Raw genomic sequence first — 26,528 nt, forward strand, 5'->3', positions numbered from 1 at the left:
CTTGCAAATAATTTGAGAGGGAACCAAACTAAAGATAACATGAAATATTAACCTATTCTATTTCAGACAAAGCCCTGGGGCACTGTTACCAGAAATACAAGGTGTTAAGAATCTCCATCCATCCATCCATTGTCTCCCGCTTATCCGAGGTCGGGTCGCGGGGGCAGCAGCTTGAGCAGAGATGCCCAGACTTCCCTCTCCCCGGCCACTTCTTCTAGCTCTTCCGGGAGAATCCCAAGGCGTTCCCAGGCCAGTCGAGAGACATAGTCCCTCCAACGTGTCTTGGGTCTTCCCCGGGGCCTCCTCCCGGTTGGACGTGCCCGGAACACCTCACCAGGGAGGCGTCCAGGAGGCATCCTGATCAGATGCCCGAGCCACCTCATCTGACTCCTCTCGATGCGGAGGAGCAGCGGCTCTACTCTGAGCCCCTCCCGGATGACTGAGCTTCTCACCCTATCTTTAAGGGAGAGCCCAGACACCCTGCGGAGAAAACTCATTTCAGCCGCTTGTATTTGCGATCTCGTTCTTTCGGTCACTACCCATAGCTCATGACCATAGGTGAGGGTAGGAACATAGATCGACTGGTAAATTGAGAGCTTCGCCTTGCGGCTCAGCTCCTTTTTTACCACGACAGACCGATGCAGCGCCCGCATTACTGCGGATGCCGCACCGATCCGCCTGTCGATCTCACGCTCCATTCTTCCCTCACTCGTGAACAAGACCCCGAGATACTTGAACTCCTCCACTTGGGGCAGGATCTCGCTACCAACCCTGAGAGGGCACTCCACCCTTTTCCGGCTGAGGACCATGGTCTCGGATTTGGAGGTTCTGATTCTCATCCCAGCCGCTTCACACTCGGCTGCGAACCGATCCAGAGAGAGCTGAAGATCACGGCCTGATGAAGCAAACAGGACAACATCATCTGCAAAAAGCAGTGACCCAATCCTGAGCCCACCAAACCGGACCCCCTCAACGCCCTGGCTGCGCCTAGAAATTCTGTCCATAAAAGGTATGAACAGAATCGGTGACAAAGGGCAGCCCTGGCGGAGTCCAACTCTCACTGGAAACGGGTTCGACTTACTGCCGGCAATGCGGACAAGGCTCTGGCAACGATCGTACAGGGACCGAACAGCCCTTATCAAGGGGGCCGGTACCCCATACTCTCGGAGTACCCCCCACAGGATTCCCCGAGGGACACGGTCAAATGCCTTTTCCAAGTCCACAAAACACATGTAGACTGGTTGGGCAAACTCCCATGCACCCTCCAGGACTCTGCTAAGGGTATAGAGCTGGTCCACTGTTCTGCGACCAGGACAAAAACCACACTGTTCCTCCTGAATCCGAGGCTCGACTATCCGACGGACCCTCCTCTCCAGGACCCCTGACTAGACTTTTCCAGGGAGGCTGAGGAGTGTGATCCCTCTGTAGTTGGAACACACCCTCCGATCCCCCTTCTTAAAGAGGGGGACCACCACCCCGGTCTGCCAATCCAGAGGCACTGTCCCTGATGTCCATGCGATGTTGCAGAGGTGTGTCAACCAAGACAGTCCTACAACATCCAGAGCCTTGAGGAACTCCGGGCGTATCTCATCCACCCCCGGGGCCCTGCCACCAAGGAGTTTTTTGACCACCTCGGTGACCTCAGTCCCAGAGATGGGGGAGCCCACCTCTGAGTCCCCAGGCTCTGCTTCCTCATTGTAAGGCATCTTAATGGGATTGAGGAGGTCTTCGAAGTATTCCCCCCACCGACCCACAACGTCCCGAGTCGAGGTCAGCAGCGCACCATCCCCACCATATACAGTGTTGACACTGCACTGCTTCCCCTTCCTGAGACGCCGGATGGTGGACCAGAATCTCCTCGAAGCCGTCCGAAAGTTGTTCTCCATGGCCTCCCCAAACTCCTCCCACGCCCGAGTTTTTGCCTCAGCAACCACCAATGCCGCATTCCGCTTGGCCTGCCGATACCTATCAGCTGCCTCCAGGGTCCCACAGGACAAAAAGGACCGGTAGGACTCCTTCAGCTTGACGGCATCCTTCACCGCCGGTGTCCACCAACGGGTTCGGGGATTGCCGCCACGACAGGCACCGACCACCTTACGGCCACAGCTCCGGTCAGCTGCCTCAACAATAGAGGCACAGAACATGGCCCATTCGGACTCAATGTCCCCCACCTCCATCGGGATGTGGTCGAAGTTCTGCCGGAGGTGGGAGTTGAAGCTACTTCTGACAGGGGGCTCTGCCAGACGTTCCCAGCAGACCCTCACAACACGTTTGGGCCTACCAGGCCTGACCGGCATCCTCCCCCACCATCGAAGCCAACTCACCACCAGGTGGTGATCAGTTGACAGCTCCGCCCCTCTCTTCACCCAAGTGTCCAAGACATGTGGCCGCAAGTCCGACGACACGACCACAAAGTCGATCATCGAACTGAGGCCTAGGGTGTCCTGGTGCCAAGTGCACATATGAACACCCCTATGCTTGAACATGGTGTTCGTTATGGACAATCCTTGACGAGCACAGAAGTCCAATAACAAAACACCGCTCGGGTTCAGATCAGGGGGGCCATTCCTCCCAATCACGCCCTTCCAGGTCTCACTGTCATTGCCCACGTGAGCATTGAAGTCTCCCAGCAGAACGAGGGAGTCCCCAGAAGGTATGCCCTCTAGTACCCCCTCCAGGGACTCCAAAAAGGGTGGGTACTCCGAACTGCTGTTCGGTGCATACGCACAAACAACAGTTAGGACCCATCCCCCCCACCCGAAGGCGAAGGGAGGCTACCCTCTCGTCCACCGGGGTAAACCCCAATGTACAGGCTCCAAGTCGGGGGGCAATAAGTATACCCACACCCGCTCTGCGCCTCTCACCGGGGGCAACTCCAGAGTGGTACAGAGTCCAGCCCCTCTCAAGGAGATTGGTTCCAGAGTCCAAGCTGTGCGTCGAGGTGAGTCCGACTATATCTAGCCGGAACCTCTCAACTTCGCGCACTAGCTCAGGCTCCTTCCCCTTCAGAGAGGTGACATTCCACGTCCCAAGAGCCAGCTTCTGTAGCCGAGGATCGGACCGCCAAGGTCCCCGCCTTTGGACACCACCCAACTCACACTGCACCCGACCTCCTTGGCCTCTCCCATAGGTGGTGAGCCCATGGGAAGGGGGACGCACGTTGCCTCTTCAGACTGTGCCCGGCCGAGCCCCATGGGTGCAGGCCCGGCCACCAGGCGCTCGCCATCGAGCCCCACCTCCAGGCCTGGCTCCAGAGTGGGGCCCCGGTGACCCGCGTCCGGGCAAGGGAAAACGCCGTCCAAAATTGTTTTCCATCATAGGAGGTTTGTTTTAACCGCTCTTTGTCTCATCCCTCACCTAGGACCAGTTTGCCTTGGGTGGCCCTACCAGGGGCATAAAGCCCCGGACAACAGAGCTCCTAGGATCATTGGGACATGCAAACCCCTCCACCACGATAAGGTGGCGGTTAAAGGAGGAGTGTTAAGAATCTGTTTCACTAAAAAACAAAAATACATAAACATTTGAGCACTCAACTACAATATAAACATACCAGGGACTGCGTGTGCTATTAAGGATGCTAATCTAATCTAATCTAATCTAAATGGTGGCGTCACTCAAATCTGCTGTTGTATTATATGAATCAGTTTGGTAGTGTTGAGGCACAAAGTGTTTTTTTTCCAGGACATGCTGTATTAAGATGCAATTTAAGTCTGCTTGATTTTGAACACGGCTCATTAAATGAAGGATTACACCTGAAGCTATATAGGAGATATTGTTTTAATTTCAATCTTTATGAAAAATAAAGGTCCTCAACTATGTAACTATCATTTAATACAGATGGATTTATTGTCACACTTTTAATATAAACATACTGCTAGTTTACAGGTGACATTTAAACAGAGGGTGCAAAATTAAATTTGCTAACTGGATTAAACACAAGTGATATCATTGTTTACTAAATTCCACATGCTTAATTAATGTCCATTGCATTATATGCATCTGACGTAAGCCTTTAAATATCTAGACTGGCAGCAGCTACCACAGTGCCTCACAGAGTCAGGAAATATGAATACTTTAGCATCTTAAATTGCAAGTAATGGCTCCCATTACAATATAAATGCATACACACACAGGTGATGCACCAAATATTAAGATTCTGAATAGTGCTGGGCATACTGAAAACCGGTTTTTATTTTTGTTATGATATGGATTTTTCTTATACCACAACACCGGTTTAAATTGCCTAAACAACGTTTGAAATGTAGCGCTGCGGGAAACTGTTTAAGGGGGACCTTTTTCACTGCTACACCGGTGTTGCGCAGGGCCTAAACAGGCGTGCAATGGAGTACAGTGGAACCTTGGGTCACGACCGTAATTCATTCCAAAACTCTGGTCGTAACTCAATTTGGTTGTGACCCAAAGTAATTTCCCCCATAGGATTGTATGTAAATACAATTAATCCGTTCCGGACCGTATGAACTATATGTAAATATATATATTTTTTAAAGATTTTTAAGCACATAGTTAATTATATACCACAGAATGCACAGCGTAATAGTAAACTAAATGAAAAAACATTCAATAACACTGAGAAAACCTTGAACAACAGAGAAAACTAACATTGCAAGAGTTCGCGCTATAGCGCTACAACCCGCTCGCTGAAAACACTTTTTTTAATGAGTTTTAAGCACAGGGAAAAAAATGAACATTTGAAAAATCCGTAATTTAATAAACAACCAAGAAAAGAAACATTGAAACAATGCATGCTATGAACCGATCGCTGTAAACAGAAGTGAAGTGGAGGTTAAAATCCAATAGAAAAAAGTCTTAATTAAATACAACGAGGTTAAAACAATGCTCGAATCAGTCTCTTTAAAAACAAGCCCGGTGCATTCTTTAACTGCCTTCTCGGCCTTATGCGGCCAGCCCTCTCGCGCTCTCTCACTGCACAGGGAATGCACAGGGAGAGACTAAACACGTGCGGAAATCATCGGCACGCACAAACCGAAAGGAAAACTGGCTTGTTCGTATACCGAGTGTGTGGTCGTGAACAGATGCAAAAGTTTAGCGAACTTTTTGGTCATAACCCAATTTGTATGTGTTCAGAGACGTTCGTGAACTAAGGTTTCGCTGTACATGCAGTAGTGTAGGTATTGCACGTTGAAAATGGTCAGAGAACATTCCGAAACTGAAGCTGTAGCAGACGATAAAGTTGAAAATGATGACACAGAAAAACTTTTGCTGGAAAAAGGAGTTACGTCTGTTGTCTGGAGATATTTTGGATTTAAAAGGTCGGATGTGGACCATTATGTCCATATGTGTGCATACTGTTTCTATACTACTGGATAATACTGCATGCCAAGTTGTACTTGTTTTATTTTTATCAATACTGTGTAATGTACCTGGGTACTGTGTAATAGTGTGATGACATGTCGACTTTATTCTCTACATTTCTACTTTATTCTAGCCGTTTGTCAAGATTAAAGTCGACATGTTGACTTTATTCTCGTAATTTGTTATTAAAGTTGAGCATCGTAAACTAAAATGAATCTTAAAATGAATATTTAATTTACTAGACTTTTTCAAACCCTGTCATAAGTTATGTAGCACATTAAATGCTTTGTGTTAAGTGTTCCCCGAGCCATGTTACATTCTACATTTTCAGAGAGCAGGAATATCATGAAGTGAATGTATTCTGTGCAGCGATCGCTGCCAGCGCCTCCTCTTAGTGCAGAGGAAGTCAGTTTAAGAAGCGCGCAGCGATTAACGACTGGGTCAGGGAACACTTAACACAAAGCTTCTAATGTGCTACATTAACTTATGACGGGATTTGAGAAAATCTAGTAAATTAAACATTGATTTTAGGATGAAGTTTAGTATACAACATTCTACTTTAATGACAAAATAAACTATGAGAATAAAGTGGAAATGTCGACTTTAATCTCGACATATAGTTTTTTTTTATCTTCACTGTGTCCGTATTTTTTTTCTTCGCCGTGGCCCTAAATAGAATTCCGTAGGGCTATACCACAAATAGCATTATAAATGCAAGTTGCAGTTTTATTATTTATGTATATAGCTTAGCTTGATGCAAGGTCCATATTAATGCAGTTTGCCTTAATGATAGTTCAGTTGGTAAAGATGTCATCACCAAGTTGCACTTTATTTTATTTTTATTTTGTGAATACTGTGTAATGCACCTGGGCTTTGAAGTCTTGGAAGTAATAGTATTATTACTGGAAGTTGCACTATTATTTATTGTATTATTATTTATTAGTTTAAATATTATGCAGTTTAATGATGGTAAATTTGTTTAAAAAGTCACTTTAACATGTCAGTGGACAGAGATTGTTAACATTAACAAAGTGTAGTTGGTTTACAAAAAATATTTACTATTTATTCCTTTTCTAAGACATGTCCAGTGCAATACAACTTTTGACAATCACCTCTGGATATTTTACGAAGTCTAAATGCCTCTTTGGATGGTTGAAAATATGTTGTCAAATTTTAGTTTAAGTTGTTTGCAAACTTTGTTCAATTAAAAGGCTCTATATTTTAACTGCATCTGTCATGCAGTGTGATTCTTTTTCTTCATTAGGGCCACCCCTTGAAAACTATCACTTTATGGGTCCATGCAAGCCTGTATTAAAACTTGTGTGCACATTAAAATGTTTGACAATGTACAATTCTCATGACAGTGGAATAGGTTATTCTTAGCAAGTAATTGCAGTGGAAAATGTGGTTAACATCCACTCATGCATGGGAAAAAAAATCCCGTCCAATACCATGAAACCGGTATCATTTTGAAAAATACCATGATATAGAATTTTGGTCATACCGCCCAGCACTAATTCTGAATAAGTCCAAGATCTACAAATTAAATTGTGACATGTTTCAAGCAGGGTTTCTGAAACATACTTTGAATATCACACTTTCCGATTAGTACAGTGATATAGTTGCCCCATCAGGCTGCTATGTGTGGAGGAATGGGTGGAGATGGGAGGAGCTGGAGATTTTAATTTTCATTCTACTATCAACCGAAAACAGCAATATAGATTCTCATTGGAGAAAAAATTTTGTTTATTCTGGCATTTTTTTTCCCTTCCTTGTAATTTACTTTTAAATGTTAGCCCTAGTGCAGTACTGCACATCCAAATGGAGATATCATGTGGCAGTCTTTGAAAATTAAATTAATAAAACCATGAGTGATTTTCATGTTGTTTGGTTAAGTGTCTTATGGCATGGTTTACATAGATTTCGGCTTTTTGCTTGAATTTCTATAGGGTTGCATAAGCCCACTCACATTTTCATCTACACCAGAGGGAATGCTGCTGAGAGGGTGAGCAGCTTTAACATTTTTATGACCAATAATAAAGAACTGAAATGGACACAATACATGTTGGTTATTGTTAAAAAGGCTCACTAGCACATTTACTTCCTTAGACATCTGAAGAAAGATTGCATTTCTCCATCTTTTCTCACAAATGTCTACAGGTGCACAGTGGAATCCTTCAAATCCCAGTACCACTACTTTTTGTCTCAACATCATACAGCACTGCAGAAGAAGACAGTACAGAAAATTACTGGCAACCAGCTGCCTTCTGTACAGGACATTGATGTCTTAGAAAGGCAAACAGGATTGTTTAAGAACTCATCCATCCTACACAGTGGCTTTCTCACTCCTTCCTTCTGGCAAATTATACAAGACCTTTAGGACTTGCACCACTAGATTCAGGGTAAGCTTCTCTGGAGAGATCTTAAAATGGCTGTGCACCGACGCTTCCCATCCAACCTGATGGAGCTTGAGAGGTGCTGCAAGGAGGAATGGGCGAAACTGGCCAAGGATAGGTGTGCCAAGCTTGTGACATCATATTCAAAAAGACTTGAGGCTATAATTGCTGCCAAAGGTACATCGACAAAAGTACTGAGCAAAGGCTGTGAATACTTATGTACATGTGATTTCTCAGTTTTTTTATTTTTAATAAATTTGCAAAAACTTCAAGTAAACTTGTTTCACGTTGTCATTATGGGGTGTTGTGTGTAGAATTCTGAGGAAAAAAATGAATTTAATCCATTTTGGAATAAGGCTATAACATAACAAAATGTGGAAAAAGTGAAGCGCTGTGAATACTTTTCGGATGCACTGTATATATATAAAAGCCAAATACCACACTTTTTTCACGACGTCATTATGGGGTGTTGTGTGTAGAATTCTGAGGAAAAAATGAATTTAATCCATTTTGGAATAAGGCTGTAACAAAATGTGGAAAAAGTGATGCACTGTGAATACTTTCCGGATGCACTGTGCATCCGGAAAGTATTCACAGCGCATCACTTTTTCCACATTTTGTTATGTTACAGCCTTATTCCAAAATGGATTAAATTCATTTTTTTCCTCAGAATTCTACACACAACACCCCATAATGACAACGTGAAAAAAGTTTACTTGAGGTTTTTGCAAATTTATTAAAAATAAAAAAACTGAGAAATCCTATGTACATAAGTATTCACAGCCTTTGCTCAATACTTTGTCGATGCACCTTTGGCAACAATTACAGCCTCAAGTCTTTTTGAATATGATGCCATAAGCTTGGCACACCTATCCTTGGCCAGTTTCGCCCATTCCTGTTTGCAGCACCTCTCAAGCTCCATCAGGTTGGATGGGAAGCATCGGTGCACAGCCATTTTAAGATCTCTCCAGAGATGTTCAATCGGATTCAAGTCTGGGCTCTGGCTGGGCCACTCAAGGATATTCACAGAGTTGTCCTGAAGCCACTCCTTTGATATCTTGGCTGTGTGCTTAGGGTTGTCGTCTTGCTGAAAGATGAACCGTCACCCCAGTCTGAGGTCAAGAGCGCTCTGGAGCAGGTTTTCATCCAGGATGTCTCTGTACATTGCTGCAGTCATCTTTCCCTTTATCCTGACTAGTCTCCCAGTCCCTGCCGCTGAAAAACATCCCCAGAGCATGATGCTGCCACCACCATGCTTCAGTGTAGGGATGGTATTGGCCTGGTGATGAGCGGTGCCTGGTTTCCTCCAAACGTGACGCCTGGCATTCACACCAAAGAGTTCAATCTTTGTCTCATCAGACCAGAGAATATTCTTTCTCACGGCAAACTCCAGGCGGGCTGCCATGTGCCTTTTACTAAGGAGTGGCTTCCGTCTGGCCACTCTACCATACAGGCCTGACTGGTGGATTGCTGCAGAGATGGTTGTCCCTCTGGAAGGTTCTCCTCTCTCCACAGAGGACCTCTGACAGAGTGACCATCTGGTTCTTGGTCACTTCCCTGACTAAGGCCCTTCTCCCCCGATCGCTCAGTTTAGATGGCTGGCCAGCTCTAGAAAGAGTCCTGGCGGTTTCGAACTTCTTCCACTTATGGATGATGGAGGCCACTGTGCTCATTGGGACCTTCAAAGCAGCAGAAATTATTCTGTAACCTTCCCCAGATTTGTGCCTTGAGACAATCCTGTCTCGGAGGTCTACAGTCAATTCCTTTGACTTCATGCTTGGTTTGTGCTCTGACATGAACTGTCAACTGTGGGACCTTATATAGACAGGTGTGTGCCTTTCCAAATCATGTCCAGTCAACTGAATTTACCACAGGTGGACTCCAATGAAGCTGCAGAAACATCTCAAGGATGATCAGGGGAAACAGGATGCACCTGAGCTCAATTTTCAGCTTCATGGAAAAGGCTGTGAATACTTATGTACATGTGCTTTCTCAATTTTTTATTTTTAATAAATTTGCAAAAACCTCAAGTAAACTTTTTTCACGTTGTCATTATGGGGTGTTGTGTGTAGAATTCTGAGGAAAAAAAATGAATTTAATCCATTTTGGAATAAGGCTGTGACATAACAAAATGTGGAAAAAGCGTTGCACTGTGAATACTTTCTGGATGCACTGTATATAAAAGCCAAATACCACTGATTCACTCATCACGAAATCTCTCAAACCATGAGGACTTGGGACTTACAATTTGGAATGTAGGTTAGCCTTGGCCCATAGGTGCTCGCTAAGAAACGGTTTTAAAAATTTCATGGTCCAAGCATGAAATTTCTTGTAGTTTTTTAGACCCATTTGTATGTCTGTCTGCTTTTCACTAGAGACTACTTAATGGATTTAGATTGCGTTTTTTTCTATAATTTGCAACTTTCTCATTGCGCTAAGTATCATAGTTTGTTTGTGGTACTGATTTATTAGTGCAAATCCGAGAGACTCATCAGGCTGCTGGGAGTGGGGCGAGGCCCTCCTCACTGACACGACTGTCTCGGGGCGTAACCTTAACTCCGCTTAGTTAGTGAACAAGAGAACTACTTAATGGATTTAGATCTTTTTTTTTCTATAATTTGCTTGAACATTCAGGTTGATTTTGCAACTTCTCTCATTGCACTAAGAATCATAGTTCGCTTACAGACTTAAAACAATTCAGGGTGCCTTCTTTTTCACCCACCACACCACAAACCAACTCAGGATACAAATTAGGACCCGAGTGCAGCAACGGGTAAAACCTCAGCACTACACTAGTTCAGATGGAGTGGAAAGTGTGAGGTTTTTTATGAGGGCTGGAGTGCCAATTCTGCCACCAACCCCCAGGTTTTTCCCTGCAGGGTGGAGGGCCTACATGCAGGGATGGATGCAGATTAACGTCATACCCATGACAGGTTAAGGACAGGTTAAGAGCCTTGCTCAAAGGCCCAACTGAACAGAGTCCCTTTTGGCATTTACGGGATTCAAACCTGCAACCTCCCAATTGCCAGTGTAGATCCCTAGCCTCAGAGCCACCACTCTGCCCCAACATCTTAACGATTGCATTTGATTCAATAGGTTAGGTGCCATGAGAGGTGTACAGACACTCCCCATTAAAGGAGTTTATCCATTCCTGAAAACCCCTTCCTAAAGAGAACTTTTGTAACACCAACACAGAACTGCAGTTAATTTAAATGGAAACCATTTTCGAGCCTTCCCCAGCCCCAAAAAAGAAGGTCCATTTTTATTCAAATAAGCCAAACTACATCAATATTGGCAGAATTAGTTTCATAATAGTCATCACAGCAAACCCTAATAAGGCATTACAAGGCATTACCCTTCATTAAATAATGTTTAATAATGCTCTATACCTAGACTTTATCACCGCTAATTTCACATTCAACAGAACATCATTTTGCCATTTCATGGGCATTTCCAATTGTTTCATGACCTTTTCTGAAGCCATGATGGCCAGGATACTGAGGAAAGACGCATAACCAACACACAAATACACCTTGCAGCATCTTGCAAAACTAGCCCTGCCCCCTTCAGCAGGCAACCAGGAGGACAGTGTCCAAACACACCAGCATCACCCGGGATTGTGAGATACTAATGTCCAGCCATGATCCATTCAGCAGACTGCCATAAGGTGTTCTTGAAATGACTTCATAGATGATCGGGTGTTTGCGCCTCATTTGAAAAGCAGAGGAAGTCTGAATTTTGGTTAATTGACTGAGCAAAGCATTATGCATATTTACATAGTACTTTTGTTTTGTATTCAGAGTAAAAGTAGCCATTTGTGCTTGTACTGAAGTAAAAGTGAAACTAGACAACACATTTAACACTCCAGATATAGAAAACATATTCTTAAACAATAGTCAGTTATAGTAATGATATATTTCTACTTCACTACTATATAACACTGGTCACTATTCATACAAATTCCATGTACTCAAAACATCAAAATGAAAATAAAACATTCAATGCTGTTCTACACCTTGCTTTTTAGGAGTTTTTAAAAACATTTTCTATTATTTATACTTTCATTGTAGTATCTCAAATACATTTTATGGGGAGGGGGGAATTGAGCAGAGAAAAAATAAGAGTGCCTCATCTACATTTTGTGGCAAAATGGGATCCAAAAGGTCAACATTTTTCTAAAAAAATATTTACCCCATCTCAAATTAATGCAAATAAAACTCTCTTCAAAATATTATACTGTATGCTCAGAAAGTATTCAGCATACAAATTCATTTTTACATTAAATATTTTGCTGCTAAGTGTCATTCAAGTGACTTCCAGTGAGTCCAGATACCATTCAAAACATGCTAAACAAAATGTTTTCCTTTGTTTACAATTCAAAATACTTGCCATTGATCAACTATTTATTCATTGATAATTCAAACTTGTCCCTGGTGGCTGCCTTATCATAGACCTTTTGCTGCATCAAGGATCAGAAGACATTCTGTAATGCTGCACTGAGCAATGTGTAAATTAATTAGTAAATGAAATTAATGCAAGTAAATGAATGCAAACAGGTACAGAAAAGTTTGGTGGTTTTTTTTTTTTAAATGCTGCATGTAGTCTGTAAGGAATTTGGGACTTATTATTGCTATTTTTTTAGGACAATGCTCCTAAGCACACACCTGATGTAATGGTTTCAAAACATATTTCTGTTTTGAATTGGTATGATCATAGCTCTGACCTTAAGCCATTTGAGTGTGTGTCAGGATCTGCCGTAGGTGTTGCACTTTGGCATTGAAATTACTTCAACACATGCTCAATACCAAAAAAATTAAAATCAAATGCATTAAGATATTATTTTGCAACATGATAAAATGTGGATGTAAGTGAGTGAACATAGAACATTTTATAAACAAGGTATTTTGGAATACAACATTTAGGCACATTTCAGAAATCTGAAAGTATCCTGAAAATTCACATTACTTCTACTGAAACAACATAATGCTGTGCAGATTCTTAACTACCCCAAAAAATAAATAAAATGCCAAAAAAAAGGTTCGGCAACATTAAAGATATGTCATGTGGTTTGCTCACTGGAAAGGTCACAATGTCAGAAAGACAAAAAAGGAAGGAAATGGGTCTACCTAACATGAACTTTTCTCACCACAAACTTATTGATACCTAAGTGTTATGTTAAAGTAATCCCCATTAATATTTACTTTATTGGGCAACACTAAGACAATATTGTTTTGTAGTGAACATTTAGAGTCATTAATGTGTTATATATTCAATTTCATTTCCCACCAATAGCCAAAAGGAACAAAAGACAAAAGAAGAAAAATACTATTCAACACCCAGACGCAGTCATGACAGGGACTCGAGCTCCTAGGTTTAAAACTTTTGCCCTAAGCATTACACAAAAGCCTTGAAATATGCCCACCAGTAATGGAAATTTCTGGGTATTGTAACATGGTTTCTTAAAAGACTTGAATAGACCACATAAGGACCATGACACATTTCTGTAACTGATGGTGGTTATTCATGTCTACCATAGAACATCTGAAATGTCAAGACCAAATTAAATTTGTGGAATTAGTAAATTCAATTAACATTCTACCTCCATGAGGATAAAGGAGTTAGCATAACTGACAGCATAATAAAGGAGACAAATAACTGGCAAGGACAGCAGTAGAGGCCATATGCAATACACCATTAAGATCTATCATGGGCTGGAAGAAAACCAATGGATCTTAGTTAGGTTTATGGATACCTAATGTGTTTTTACAGAGGTGAAGTTTGAACGGAATACTTTGACATGAATATACAAAAAATACAGGAAGTCACACTGAAAACTGCAAACTTTGTTTAGACGGAAATACCAAAATTTCAATTACTGAGATACAACTACAGATTACATGGACTGAATAGAATTATATTAACTTCCAGTTTGTTTACTTAGGTGTTTTTAATGGTACATGAGAAAGTACTCATTTTGCAAATGCATTCAGAGCCTACCAAAGTTGTTCATCCTGAAACACGTATGATAAATGTGTCAGTAAGAAAATTGGTAAACAAGGCAGACTATCAATATTCAAATATATGCATAGTCTAACTTAAAAACTGAACCACTTCAACACATACTATAAAATAATATCATGAGTGTACATAATCAAGTTGTACTATTCTCTGACTCTTTTATTGGAAGTGGTTTTATAATTGGAGAAACATGTGCAACAACAATTTTTAGGGTCCTACAATTTTACAAAGTGAACAAAAAACAATGCACATGCATGATTAAATGCCATACCAACATGTTTACCCTTCTTCATTTACAAAATGGCAAAGAAAACTACAGCTGTTTAAATACTGAGAGCATAATAGTGAATATTGTGTCAAGTTATTAAATTCCTTAAGTGGGATAAGCAGGTTTAGAAATGTATAGATGAATGGAATATATTAAACTGCTGCACCTTTAATATCATTTCTGCTTTTTATGAAACAGACTGCCTCATGGGTTAGGAGCAAAAGTACTGTAAAATATACCTGAGTCTCTGAACACACTGTAAAATCAGTGGAATATGGAAGACATATTGTTAACCACTGCAGCACTGCTTGTATTCATCTTTTAAAATGACAAATTAAATCACATTTCTCAAAAATGCAATATGGAAAAACAAAAACATATCTCATTTGAGGTTTATAAGTTTGCTTTTCTGTAATTCAGTGAGCAATCTTTGCAAGATAACAGCAACTCAAACTGCAATTTTGACATAAATATAAAAACACAGAAAAAAAATGACCATTATTAAAAGGTTTATTTTATTTCAGAGACTCCAGTATATTTTAAAGTACTTTGGCTCCCAACCCATAAGGCAGTCTGCAGTCCCTTTCCCAAGCTGTGGTCTTGGCTTTGACCTCACCCTTTCCGTTACAAATGTGTGTGTGTGTGTGTGTTTTTTTTAATCTACAATAGGGTTGGTTAATGTGATAAGTATGCACAGTAGTAGTTCACTGCAATGGTCTTACAGATCTGAATAAACCATTCTTTCTTTCAAGGCTGGTTATAAAGTAGGGCTACAAAATGGCAAAACCTCCAAAGAAAAATTAAGGCATGGACTCACAAGAATTTAGAACAGTTCACAGCACAGGTGCATACATGAAGTTGCCTTTCAGAAGTTGTGGAGTCCATGACTAAAAGGAAAGTGAAAATTTCCAAACTTGGACTTTTCATAAACCAGAAAGGTCAGTGCCACAAGAACAGATGGCAGGAAGCACAGACAAATTCATAATCTTACCAGTATATAATAATTGTTATTATTATAATAATAATAATAATAACTATTTTCTAATCAAAAGCAACAAAAGTGATGCTTCATTCACAACTAAAGAGAAACTAAAACGTAATACTTGGTAGGGGGCACAAAGCAAAATTAACAGTTCTACATGACAACTGTAAAAGGTCTATGTCAAAAGACAATTGACTGGGGTTCCTTATATTTCTGACTGTCCCACTGATAGTTTTTATTTTCTTATTCTTTACAAAACTGATAAAACGGCAAACACATTTTGCTTTGATTTCAATTGTTCCAATGAAGGGCGTGTTAGTTTGTGTTTGTGGGATTACTTGTCAATGGTTTAACCCCACACGTTCTGGAGTTGCGTCCTGCCTTGCGCCATATACTCCTGGGACAGGCTCCGGCCCCTGAACTCAGTTATGTGGAAGTGATCGCGAACAGATGAATGGACAGAAGGTGCTAAGATTGCTCTCCAGCATGCATCATTTACTATATGCCCAGCCTACTCCAATGCGTGCAAATAGTCCCCGTCTTTAGATTTTTTACGCACGATCTCAGCGTTTGGGAGCGGCACACTTGTTACTTCGACACACATGCAAGGACAGTAGGAAGAAACATACGGGTCCGAAAATGTTTCAAGTGTATACAAAATTGTGCATGTGTAAAAATTACCTTTCACACATTAAATTATTACAGCCTCGTTCTTCTTACACAATATAAAATGGGCATTAACAACTTAAGTTATCAGGAAATAGAGAGAACAGCGATCAATTCTTCTACTGCCGTGAAACAAACAGCACCTCTCTCTCATTGCCCACCTTGAAACTCCGTAGTCCCCGGTCGGGAGTCAGGGGACTCTCCAGCTCCAGCTCTCCGGAATAGAAGACATCTTCATCCTCAAGCACCTTATCCAAAAATCCTATAGCCTCGTCCTCCTCCTCCATGGTCAGCGTGCTCCTTTTAGCATGTGAGCAGCCGCATTGAACAAGCCCCCCCCCCGCCTTGCTCTTCCATAAGCCACACGAGCTCAACTTGGGCTTCTTCCCTTCCGACAGGTTGAGGCACAAGTCAGCGGCAGCGCCTCAGACAGCTCCACCTACCCACTTCGTGGGTGTGCCGCCTTCGCCCCCTCGATTGGAGTAGCTCTCGTTTGTTGATAGAACCGCCAGATACGAAAGCTGCAGACTCAGACGCCGCTTCCTCCTATCTTTTCCTCTTTCGGGTTTAAGTGTCGACAGCCTGTCGAGTTAACCCTTCGTACGTCGCAAAAGGATAAACGGCGACTGCTGTTGCTGTTGCTCCTCCTGCCTCTTCTCCTTGCCAACTTGGATCGCAAACCACAACAGGATCTGCATAAAGCCATCTTCCAATACGCCCATGACTGAAAGTCCTTGAATCGCCGAGAAGCATCTATTATTGTAGAATCCCCCATGTTTCGTCGAATGTGTGAAATTATAAAACTTGGATCATTTTAAGAACACCTCATTAAGTCAGGACAGTAGCACCTAGTAGGAAGCTTTGAACCCACCCACCCAGACCATAATGTTATCAACAGGTGTACCAAGCATGGATCATCCACATTTAATTTGTCCAAGTTTTTAAGTTACCTCGCATATTCCAAATCCATAAAGTAAACTACTCAAATCCACTTTATTCCATTTAGGTGTGTACTTCCTTTAACGGCAGTGACAGGTGTAAGTCAGAATCCAGCCTTGTAGGGCTAACTAAGAGATGACAAATAACTTGCTATGCAAGTGTTTGTGATGTGGATGGAGAACAGACACACTGAGAAGGGGGGAAACTGAAATGAGGCAGCAAGTGGATCCAGAATTCGAAAGGAATATGCACACTGGATCCATAATGCATCCACAGTGCTACCCCACAGTGCCATCTGCCAAAACCCAATCATGACTTTATTAATAATTCACTGCATCATCCTGATCCAGTGAACTGCATTTGTGCTGATCTTGTGACCGATGCAGTCTGCACAGGCTCCATCTTTTCAGTGAATTTGTAATAACAAATTTGGGTTCAGAAAAAAAAAAAGGATGGTTCGAGTGTAGGATTCAGCCATTTCGGGTTGGGGGGGCAGAATGGGCATCACATGAGCAAATAAATAAAAACACCACTAAAGTAACCCAATCCTAATTAAGAATCTGCCAATGGCAAGAAATCACTCAGGGCCCCATCCCTCTCTCTTATACAGTATATCCTCATATACAGAGGATGGCCACAAACTCAGGACACCCATGTCAGAAAGCACAGTTTACTTTCTGGGAGGTCCACAGTTCACAACCAGCCCTTCTGTGTGAGGATTTAAAATGAAACAGGGCAGGGCCCCTGCATAATTTCACACCAGTGACATCATCTTCAGCGATTTCCTTCAAAGGGGCAATGACTTTTGTCACTAGTAATAACATGATATTCTCAAACTTTCATAACCTAATTCAGAGTCATGGGATGTTTGAGCCCACCCTGGCAGCATCCACTCCTAAATAGAACACCACTCTGTCACAGGGCCAATCTCCAATCACCAATTAGCTCAACTTGCTCAAACTGAACAAAAATGAAGTGCCTGCACTAGTAAAAACATGACAGTGCATTGTGCAGGAAAGCACAGGGCTACCGCAGGCTGCACTGTCATCAACATTTCGTTAAGCACTCTGCGTGACCAACTCTAAATGGGAAGTGAAGGACAAGCCTACAGAGTAAAAGCAAATGAAGTTTGCCTCAGCTCACTGGGCACTGCATGGATCTGCCCAATATCTACATCTGTTACCTCTTTTTATTAAATCCAGGGCCCTGCTTTTCTTTCTAAATACGCCACTATGCTCTTTTAAAATGTCACCTCAGATATGGAAGGCATTTAATCCTGTTTTTGCAGGTGGGACGCAAACTGCTAGGAGACGAAGGCTACAGTTGTCATTTAAAAAAGATGCTGGCCCTTATCCGTTTAATGTCTTATTTGATTATGGTCTCTGGGAGGTTTTTTGACAGAAGGTTTCTTGCTAAAACTCCAGTGCACCAATGAAAAATGCACACAACTGCAATTGTACAAAAGTTCCAGGAAATGAAACTAGACGATAATTACAAAATACAGAACTCCTCAGCACTTGTAATTTCTCCCAAATTTTCCAGGCTAGTGTATTGAGCAATTTTTTGCTGTATACACCCTTGTAAAAATATTGACCGCGAACCAGGACATGTACAGTATAAATTATTGCTGCATGTTCAGAAGGAAATGTTTATTTTTGACTACTCCTAAAAAGGTAATGTTGAAAACAACCCTAACAAAGGCCTGCACTTAATTTGTTGCATATGACACAAACTTGCTTTGTTAGGAGCTTATTGTTCATTCAGCATGGCCAGGCCAGTTGTGCTTTATTGTTAATGCAAAGTACTTCAGGGTGGAGATCACAATACAACCTTTTTTAATACAGTGTTGACTGAGGGGGAAAATCAAACGTAGCCTGCATGAGCCTAACTGCCACCTCAGACGTTTAACTAATTAAAGTCAAATAATTTTTTCTTATTTGTGCTATTCTTAATAATAGTGATAAAATGTTTGAACTGGCGAGAGTTGCACAAATCTTCATTCATTTGATATTGTATTATTCTTTAGAATTTCCTTGCAGCACATTTTCCAGTCTAATCAGTCATCCTACCCACAATGTAAGGGAGGAAAGTTTACAGATAACAGCGCATTCAGTCCATTTGGTCAACATTTGATTTAAAGGAGTACTGCAGCAGCAGGAAGGAGAACAGAGTTTATTGCAAATGTAATGGCACCAAATGGATCTGATGTTAAATGAGTTTACAAAGGGAGAGAGACAGAGAGAGTGTGTGTGAGAGTGGGAGCAAGTTTAATATTAAAATAATTTATTGTTTAATACAAACACGCAACAGCTACAAAAACAGTTCAGGGTAGGGTCACAGGCTCTGGAAACCATGCCATATTTCAAATTGTACAGTATGAATTTTCCCTTTAATCACATTTGGTTAAGTAATAGCTAAGTTTCCCAAACACATCTTCTAGTTATTTTATTAAAAAAATATGATTTTCAACTTAAAATAAATGGCTGTTTTTTGTAGATTTCAGAATTCTTCATGTGAAAAAGATCACCCTAGTTTTTCTCTTAAATACACTTTCCCTAAATTACGTCCAGTATATTTAAACTCAGAATGCTATTAACTAATTGAAGAAATCCTGGATAAATTAATCAATGCCTTTGCAATCTGGGAAGAAATGGCTTATGGAGCTCAAAAAGAAAAAAAATTCACTTGCATTAGGCCATGACCTTCAGCACTGGGATACAAATATTTGCTCTTTTTTTCATTACATATAGTGATGCATTTTTTTGTAGCCCAGAAAGCAGAAATGTACACATTTCTCCAAACAAGGACTCACAGGCGCACTATAGAATATAAGCATAAAATCCCAGAAATCATAATTCCTAAAATTTTATTAGACCTTGCTTCTGCACAAAACTTTTAGACCTTTAGTTTCCATATTACACTTTCTGAATCTTCGTCGACCTTATGGGTCCTTTGGATTCTATCAAAGCAGACTAGATGAAAAACGGCAGTTCACAAAACATCAGACAGTTATTTTATTAATAAACATATTTTCTCAACAATTTGAAAGAATATTAATATTAAATTCCACCACTAGGTGGCATTAGATCCATTACACTGGAGACTTCAAAATTTAGATTTGAACAAAGTATGGATTTAAAAAAAAAAAAACAATAAAAGGATGTTGGCTCATCTTGTCAATTTTCTTGTCTCTTTCTATGTTATCATCTAAAGGTTTTTTGAAATCTTACAAAATGGAATGTATTTTATCAGTCATTTTTGCAAAGTAGAAGTCAACCATCCTCTTCTTCACAGTATATATTGATGCACACATATATCCACGCTCAGATTCATTTATAGTCACCAGTTTATTTACCAAGCAACATGGAATAATGTGCAAATCTCACATAAGCACAGAACTTGCATGCTACCCACATAGCTTCATGGCCAACTGATACTAGTTATACTAAAGCAAAAATGAAAGAAACCATAAAAAAACAAATGCACATATGGTGGATTCAGAAAGTATTCAAATTCTTACACTTTATGCAATCTTTATTGTGCTGAACATTTAATTTTAAATGAATACGTTTGCCATCTTTGCCTATCAATCTCCACACAATAGCTCATAATGACAAAGTTCAACAAAACTTCCTATGAAGAACAAAAAATTTGGATGGCGTTTTCCCTCGCCCGGACGTGGGTCACCGGGGCCCCCCTCTGGTGCCAGGCCTGGAAGTGGGGCTCGATGGCGAGCGCCTGGTGGCCAGGCCTGCACCCATGGGGCTCGGCCGGGCATAGCCCAAAGAGGCAACGTGGGTCCCCCTTCCCATGGGCTCACCACCTATGGGAGGGGCCAAGGAGGTCGGATGCAGTGTGAGTTGGGTGGTGGCCGAAGGCGGGGACCTTGGCGGTCCAATCCTCGGCTACAGAAGTTGGCTCTTGGAACGTGGAATGTCACCTCTCAGAAGGGGAAGGAGCCTGAGCTAGTGCGCGAGGTCGAGAGGTTCCCCTTCCCATGGGCTCACCACCTATGGGAGGGGCCAAGGAGGTCGGGTGCAGTGTGAGTTGGGTGGTGGCCGAAGGCGGGGACCTTGGCGGTCCAATCCTCGGCTACAGAAGTTGGCTCTTGGAACGTGGAATGTCACCTCTCAGAAGGGGAAGGAGCCTGAGCTAGTGCGCGAGGTCGAGAGGTTCCGGCTAGATATAGTCGGGATCACCTCGACGCACAGCTTGGACTCTGGAACCAATCTCCTTGAGAGGGGCTGGACTCTCTACCCCGGTGAGAGGCGCCGAGCAGGTGGGGGCATACTTATTGCCCCCCGACTTGGAGCCTCTTCATTGGGGTTTACCAAGGTGGACAAGAGGGTAGCCTCCCTCCACCTTCGGGTGGGGGGATGGGTCCTAACTGTATGCGCCGAACAGCAGTTTGGAGTACCCATCCTGTTTGGAGTCCCTGGAGGGGGTGTTAGAGGGCATACCTTCTCATACTGCTGGGAGACTTCAATGCTCATGTGGGCAATGACAGTGAGACCTGGAAGGGTGTGATTGGGAGGAATGCAACCAATAACCCCCCCCCCCCCCCCCATTATCTGAACCCAAGCGGTGTTTTTGTTATTGGACTTCTGTGCTCATCATGGATTGTCCAAAATGAACACCATGTTCAAGCATAGGGGTGTTCATATGTGCACTTGGCACCAGGACACCCTAGGCCTCAGTTCGATGATCGACTTTGTGGTCGTGTCGTCGGACTTGCGGCCACATGTCTTGGACACTCGGGTGAAGAGAGGGCCGGAGCTGTCAACTGATCACCACCTGGTGGTGAGTAGGCTTCGATGGTGGGGAAGATGCCGGTCAGGCCTGGTAGGCCTAAATGTGTTGTGAGGGTCTGCTGGGAACATCTGGCAGAGTCCCCTGTCAGAAGTAGCTTCAACCCTCACCTCCGGCAGAACTTCGACCACGTCCCGAGGGAGGTGGGGGACATTGAGTCCGAATGGGCCATGTTCCGTGCCTCTATTATTGAGGCAGCTGACCGGAGCTGTGGCCGTAAGGTGGTTGGTGCCTGTCGTGGTGGCAATTCCCGAACCCGTTGGTGGACACCAGCGGTGAGGGATGCCGTCAAGCTGAAGAAGGAGTCCAACAGGACCCTTTTGTCCTGTGGGACTCTGGAGGCAGCTAATAGGTACCGGCAGGCCAAGCGGAATGCGGCTTGGGTGGTTGCCGAGGCAAAAACTCAGGTGTGGGAAAAGTTTGGGGAGGCCATGGAGAACGACTTTCGGACGGCTTTGAGGAGATTCTGGTCCACCATCCTGCATCTCAGGAGGGGGAAGCAGTGCAGTGTCAACACTGTATATAGTGGGGATGGTGCGCTGCTGACCTCAACTCGGGACGTTGTGGGTCGGTGGGAGTACTTCTAAGACCTCCTCAATCCCACTAACATGCCTTCCAATGACAAAGAAGAGCCTGGGGACTCGGAGGTGGGCTCCCCCATCTCTGGGACTGAGGTCACCGAGGTGGTCAAAAAACTCCTTGGTGGCAGGGCCCCGGGGGTGAATGAGATACGCCCTGAGTTCCTCAAGGCTCTGGATGTTGTAGGACTGTCTTGGTTGACACGCCTCTGCAACATCGCATGAACATCGGGGACAGTGCCTCTGGATTGGCAGACCGGGGTGGTGGTGGTCCCCCTCTTTAAGAAGGGGGACCGGAGGGTATGTTCCAACTACAGAGGGATCACACTCCTCAGCCTCCCTGGAAAAGTCTATTCGGGGGTCCTGGAGAGGAGGGTCCGTCAGATAGTCGAACCTCGGATTCAGGAGGAACAGTGTGGTTTTCGTCCTGGTCGCGGAACAGTGGACCAGCTCTACACGCTTAGCAGGGTCCTGGAGGGTGCATGGGAGTTTGCCCAACCAGTCTACATGTGTTTTGTGGACTTGGAAAAGGCGTTCGACTGTGTCCCTCTGGGAATCCTGTGGGGTATGCTCCGGGAGTATGGGGTACCGGACCCACCTGATAAGGGCTGTTCGGTTCCTGTACAACCGGTGTCAGAGCTTGGTCTGCATTGCCGGCAGTAAGTCAAACCCATTTCCAGTGAGAGTTGGACTCTGCCAGGGCTGCCCTTTGTCACCGATTCTGTTCATAACTTTTATGGACAGAATTTCTAGGCACAGCCAGGGCGTTGAGGGGTCCGGTTTGGAGGACTCAGGATTGGGTCACTGTATTTGCAGATGATGTTGTCCTGTTTGCTTCATCAGGCTGTGATCTTCAGCTCTCTCTGGATCGGTTTGCAGCCGAGTGTGAAACGGCTGGGATGGGAATCGGCAACTCCAAATCCGAGACCATGGTCCTTTGCCGGAAAAGGATGGAGTGCCCTCTCAGGGTTGGGAGCGAGATCCTGCCCTAAGTGGAGGAGTTCAAGTATCTCGGGGTCTTGTTCACAAGTGAGGGAAGAATGGAGCATGAGATCGACAAGCGGATCGGTGAGGAGTCCGCTGTGATGCGGGCTCTGCATCGGTCTGTCGTGGTGAAAAAGGAGCTGAGCCGTAAGGCAAAGCTCTCAATTTACCAGTCGATCTATGTTCTTACCCTCACCTATGGTCATGAGCTATGGGTAGTGACCGAAAGAACGCGAGCGCGTATACAAGCGGCTGAAATGAGTTTCCTCCACAGGGTGTCTGGGCTTTCCCTTAAAGATAGGGTGAGAAGTTCAGTCATCCGGGAGGGGCTCAGAGTAGAGCCGCTGCTCCTCTACATCGAGAGGAGTCAGATGAGGTGGCTCGGCATCTGATCAGGATGCCTCCTGGACACCTCCCTGGTGAGGTGTTCCGGGCATGTCTAACCGGGAGGAGGCCCTAGGGAAGACCCAGGACACGCTGGAGGGACTATGTCTCCTGCCTGGCCTTGGAACGCCTCAGGATTCCCCCGGAAGAGCTAGAAGAATTGGCTGGGGAGAGGGAAGTCTGGGCATCTCTGCTCAAGCTGCTGCCCCTGCGACCCGATCTCGGATAAGCGGAAGAGGATGGATGGACGGATGGATGGATGGATGACAAAGTTAAAAAATATATTTTCAGAAAGGTCTTCAAATTCATTAAAAATCAAAAACTGACATCTCTTATTCACAGAAGTATTCAGACCCTTTGCTGTGGCACTCCAAACTGTGGCCTGGTCCTATGTGTTTCCTTTAATTATCCTTAAGATGCGTCAAGAACTTGATTGGAAGTCCTCCTGTGGCAAACTCAAATGGTGGGACATTGTTTAGAAGGGCACACCCACCTGTGTGTATAAGGTGCCATAATTCACATTGCAAGTCAGGATAAAAAGAAGCCATAAAGTCCAAGGAAACTCTCTATAGGGCGAGGGTATAAAAACATTTCTAAAGCTTTAAATGTTCTCAGGAGCATATTGGCCTTGTTAATCGTGACATGGAAATTTGAAACTACTAGGACTCTTCCCAGAGTTGTCCATCTGGCCAAACTGAACAATCAGGCAAGCAAGAAGGGCTTTAGTCAGGGAGGAGGCCAAGAACCCAATAGTTACACTAACAAAGCTTGAGCTCTTACAAAGCTGAGATGGAAGAACCTGTCAGAGGGACACACATCTTGGCAGCACTCCATCAATGACAAGTTTATGGTAGAGTGGTATGATAGAAGTCACTCTTGAGTAAAAGGGATATGACAGCCCACTTGGAGTTTGCCAAACAGAATTTAAAGGACTCAGAGAGCATGAAGAAAAACTCAGCCACAGGGGATGCACAAACTAGTGTGTTTCTTCGTGCCGGTCCCAAGCCCGGATAAATGGGGAGGGTTACATCAGCAAGGGCATCCGGTGTAAAATTTTGCCAAATCAATATGCGGACAACAATACAAATTGCCATACCGGATCGGTCGAGCCCCGGGTTAACAACGACTGCCACCAGTACTATTAGCCAACAGGGAACTGGCGGAAATTGGACTACTGTTGGGCGAAGAAGAAGGAGAAGGAGAATGAGAAGAAGAGGGGGGAGACGTGTCCGGAGGCAGGAGGAGAGGAGGAAAGTAAAGAGAGTGGAGCTGAGGGTAGGAACTTTGAATGTTGGCAGTATGACTGGTAAGGGGAGAGAGTTAGCAGATATGATGGAGAGAAGGAAGGTTGATACATTGTGCATGCAAGTGACTAAATGGAAGGGGAGCAAGGCCAGGTGGACTGGAGGTGGATACAAATTGTTCTATCGTGGTGTGGATGGGAGGAGAAATGGGGTAGAGTTATTCTGAATGAACAGTATGTCAAAAGTATTTTGGAGGTGAAAAGAGTGTCAGGGAAAGTAATGATTATGAAGCTGGAAATTGGAGGTGTGATGATGAATGCTGTTAGTGCATATGCTCCGCACGTTGGGTGTGTAATGGGTGAGAAAGAAGATTTTTGGAGTGAGTTGGATGAAGTGATGAACAGTGTACCCAAGGGACAGAAAATGGTGATTGGAGCGGATTTCAATAGGCATGTTGGTGAAGGGAACAGTGGAGATGAGGAGGTGATGGATAGGTATGGTGTCAAGGAGAGGGATGAAGAAGGTCAGAGGATAGTGGATTTTGCCAAAAGGATGGACATGGCTGTGGTGAATACGTATTTTAAGAAGAGGGAGGAACATAGGGTTACGTACAAGAGTGGAGGAAGATGGACACAGGTAGATTACATCCTATGCAGAAGAGTTGATCTGAAAGAGATTGAAGACTGCAAAGTGGTAGCAGGGGAAAGTGTAGTTAAGCAGCATAGGATGGTAGTCTGTATGATGACGTTGGAGATCAAGTAGAGGAAGAGAGTGACTGGCAGAGCCAAGGATTAAATGATGGAAGTAGAAAAAGGAAGACTGCAAGGTTGAGTTTAGGAAGGAGGTGAGACAGGCAATGGGTGGCAGTGAAGAGTTACCAGACAGCTGGGAAACTACAGCAGATGTAGTAAGGCTGACAGCAAGAACGGTGCTTGGCGTGATATCTGGAAAGAGGAAGGAGGAAAAGGAAACCTGGTGGTGGAATGAGGAAATACAGGAGAGTATACAGAGGAAGAGGATGGCAAAGAAGAAGTGGGATAGTCAGAGAGATGCAGAAAGTAGACAAGAGTACAAGGAGATAAGGTGCAAGGTGAAGAGAGAGGTGGCGAAGGCTAAAGAAAAGTTGGGAAGGATGAATATAGCTAAATACAGATAGGCCCTTGAAGAAAATCTGCTTCAGAGTGTACACAACTTCAGACTGGGGGGTGGTTCACCATTCAACATGATAATGACTCTTTAACCTACAACCAAAACTATGCTGGAGTAAATTGGGATCAATTTCCAGCCAAAGCCAACTTAAACCCCACAGGATATCTGTGGAGAGACCTGAAGATGGCAGTTTACAGATGCTTCCCATCCAATCCAACAGAGTTTGCTGTCAATGGGGCTTCTAAAAAGTGCTGAATTAAGGGTCTGAATACTTATGTGAGTGAAAGATTTCAGTTTAATTTTTAATAAATTTTCAAACATGCTTTCACTTTGTCATTAGGGGTTTTTGAGTGTAGATAGATGGGCAAAAACAGCAAATTTATTCATCTAAAATTAAATCTACAACACAATAATGTGAGCAGAAAGCGAAGATGTCTGAATCCTGTGTACTGTATACACATATTGTTTTTAATCCTACTAACTTTCAACCTCTGTGATCCCAAAGTCAGTAACAGAACTTGCCCATGTTCCATTTGTACATTTCTTAGTGTTTTATATCATACCTCTTTGAAATCTGTATAGCTTCCTTTCATATCTTCTGTTCTAAGATGACTATTAAACATATTCAAAGCATGTACTGGTATTGTTTCTTTCATGGATACATTTTTTTTATCTGTGTTTATATTCAGTGATTTTTGGGATTTTTTTGCTGCTTTTATATTGTACTGCTTGGTTTGTAAATTTGATACTTTAATCTTATTTGCCATTCAGAGTACC

At 43.3% G+C, this 26,528-nt stretch overlaps 1 protein-coding gene across 3 annotated transcripts in view; it reads right to left on the reverse strand.

Moving 5' to 3' along the window:
* The window catches only part of abr (ABR activator of RhoGEF and GTPase), a 374,781-nt gene that overhangs the window by 194,605 nt on the left and 153,648 nt on the right, over positions 1 to 26,528 (reverse strand). Inside the window, exon 1 of one of the 3 annotated variants that reach the window (XM_028806777.2) lies at positions 15,826 to 16,143. The exons of the other annotated variants lie outside the window; for them this stretch is intronic. Coding sequence (XP_028662610.1) covers positions 15,826 to 15,951 — 126 coding nt within the window. The 5' untranslated portion in view covers positions 15,952 to 16,143. Of the gene's footprint in view, positions 1 to 15,825; positions 16,144 to 26,528 lie in introns of those variants that run through there. 3 annotated transcript variants of the gene reach the window in all.

The sequence above is a fragment of the Erpetoichthys calabaricus genome, chromosome 8 (assembly GCF_900747795.2).
Source record: "Erpetoichthys calabaricus chromosome 8, fErpCal1.3, whole genome shotgun sequence".
Classification (NCBI taxonomy): domain Eukaryota; kingdom Metazoa; phylum Chordata; class Cladistia; order Polypteriformes; family Polypteridae; genus Erpetoichthys; species Erpetoichthys calabaricus.